Source organism: Penaeus japonicus, unplaced genomic scaffold (assembly GCF_977035675.1).
Source record: "Penaeus japonicus unplaced genomic scaffold, GWHDUDI00000001_assembly GWHDUDI00000020, whole genome shotgun sequence".
Lineage (NCBI taxonomy): Eukaryota > Metazoa > Arthropoda > Malacostraca > Decapoda > Penaeidae > Penaeus > Penaeus japonicus.
In genome coordinates this window covers 25666686-25669185 of record NW_028234422.1, presented here as the reverse complement: position 1 = coordinate 25669185, position 2500 = coordinate 25666686, and the positions used below count along the sequence as shown (strand labels likewise).

Genomic DNA, 2500 nt, shown 5'->3' with positions numbered 1-2500 from the left:
AATAAAGACATGGACACGGAACACATCCGGATGCATGCCAACACTTGCGCTTATAAACAAACACATTCTCGGCTCGGAATTTAAACAACAAACACAGGCTGGGCCACTGATCATAGATCAGTATCATAGATAAAAATACCCACATCAATAAGAGCTTCTCTGAACCAAAAAAAAAGAAACAATATAATCATATAAACGAAACGATTAGAAAAATGAAAAATGAAAGTGTAAGACATGTAATCACCCACCTGTTCCACTCATAGTACGCAGGTAGATCCCTGGGAACTCATGGTAGCTTCACGACTGTTTATTCGGTTTTCTGGGGGTAATCACCAATATTTGCTAGGGTCTTCCCCTGGGGTATTCTGTTTGTCTGTTTCTCCTCTTCCCTCACAGCATTATATGTTCCTGACCAAGCAGCACCGTGAAGACGCAACGACATGTAATGGTAAGCTGTTTGCTCTACAGGCCATGGTATTGGATAAACAGCCAAGTAACACTGTGTACAGCCCTTTTTAGCTTAACATCACGACTTCCTTTGATTTAATTTACCAGCACTTTCGCAGCGCACACATCAAAGGATCCTTTTTAAGACTCGGTACCTTTTCTGGCTGAGCGGCGGGCTATTCTCACCGCTTTTCCCCTACGGCAGCCTACAATCGGCACCTTTACAGACGTGCTCCTATCGGTGTAATCTATTTCTTCACACACACTCTCTCAGTTCGCCGCCGCAGAAGTTGCCTGTTTTCAACGCTTCCACAGTTGGCGTTGAGGCCGTCTTGTCTCAGCCGAGAGGATAGTTATCTGAATGTATTGATGACATCAGACGCAGCTTGGACGAGTCGCCAGTTACGAATCCTCCTCGTCGTAAGCCACCAGGTGTATGTGCGTGTCCAGCTTTTCCAGGTAATTAATGTCAGTGTTGCGGACACACACAAACGCCGCCCAGCGAACACCCTCCGTCACGTGAAGCAAGAGGGGTGATGACACACTCTGGTTCTATCCCCTCGAGTTGAAACAAATACCATGTGGAAGAGCGAGGGAGGGGGGAGGGGGGAGGTGAGAAAGTCCTGGTGTTTGTTTGTGATACGAAGGTGGATAGAGTAGCCGTGCTTGTGCCAGAGGATGAGGGATGTCTCAGGTGTTAGCGGTGCGGGGGATTCGAGTGTCGGTGATGGCGAGGTTATATAAGAGGTGTCGGAAAAGGGGCTGAAATTGGGACAGTGTTGGTATCGGTATGAAGGAGTTGTTTGCAGGATCTCAGGTATGGAGAGGGAGAATGAAGCAGTTTTCGAAAGACTCGCCGACTGAAATGCAGCTCCTAGGAAGTCTTTTGACTGGACACAGAATTGATGTAGGTGTTGGTTGTGTTAAAAACGACCTGGGAATTAAATTTCGGAAACCGGATGCAAGGAAAGAGACGACAGGGAAAACGGAAAGGATATGAGGAAAGCCTATAATTGTTGCAAACACTCTTTGCACTAGGAGATAGATAGTGACTGTGTCTTAAATGGGAGGATCCTAAAATGGTTTAAGCGAAGGGGTTGGCAGAGAGATCGAACTATCTACATATATCTGTAAGTATAGGCTGGAGAGTTCAAATGTAAAAAGACTTTTGGGCAAAAGAAAACTTAGGTGTTTAGGGAGAGATATTTGGTTCACAAAGATTGGATTTTGGGGAGAAAGTCAAGTCTAATGATAGGGAAATGTTAGGTATTAGAAGGGAGTGTTAAGGAAAATATACAAGACCCGCTGAGACAACGTCAATAGCGTAAGTGAAACTACTATTATTTCCTAATTCTTTGGTTAAAGAATAAGGTGGCAGCTAAATTGGCAGGACGGATAAAACAAACAGGGACAGAACAAAAGGGAAAGTATAGAAAAATGACAGATCTTGATGAATATGGAATGTTGGAGTGGTGTGGAATGCCATGCAAAGGCTGGGGAATGTTCAGTAATATGCGAATCACTCAAAGCTCAAGATCTTCAGAGATGTTCAAACTCGAAAGTAACCAGAGTCGACGTCGTTCAAATGAAGCCGAGACACAGCATGAAGTTTCGCAACAAAAGTCAAAGTGGCGGGCGGCGGGCGGCGGCGGCGGCGGTGACGGTGGCGTGGCAGGCAGCGTGGGAGAGACGCGCACAGGAGGTCCCCGCTCTCAGCACGCCGTAGTACAACTGGCTGGCAGGTGACTGCACGGAGAGAACCGACCCTGTAGACTGCTTGACTCCGCTCGGGCCCCGGTCTGATGCCCTGGTCTAGTAGACTCGCGCCGCCATCTCCGTTCGTTTACGCTCCCTTCGTTCACTTTCACGGCTCGTTTTCTACGTCTGTCGGCGAGGAAACGGAGTCTGGCTTCGACCAGTCTTTATTGATGTGTAACTGCTGAACCTGAAGGACGCGAAGCACGAAAGCGAGTCGCCAGAAGCTCGAACCGCGTGCGTCATGGCGGGCGAAAAGTTTTGGTTCGCGCGTGAAGCACGGTGTTTGTTATGGTGT

At 47.5% G+C, this 2500-nt stretch overlaps 1 protein-coding gene across 1 annotated transcript in view; it reads right to left on the bottom strand.

Annotated features, from left to right (window-relative positions):
- LOC122248559 (uncharacterized) overlaps positions 1–884 on the bottom strand; it is a 33140-nt gene extending 32256 nt beyond the window's left edge. The window contains exon 1 of the mRNA XM_043008656.2: positions 249–884. Within this exon, the coding sequence (XP_042864590.2) occupies positions 249–261 (13 nt within the window). The 5' untranslated portion in view covers positions 262–884. The remainder of the gene's footprint in view (positions 1–248) is intronic.
- Positions 885–2500: the final 1616 nt, after the last annotated feature.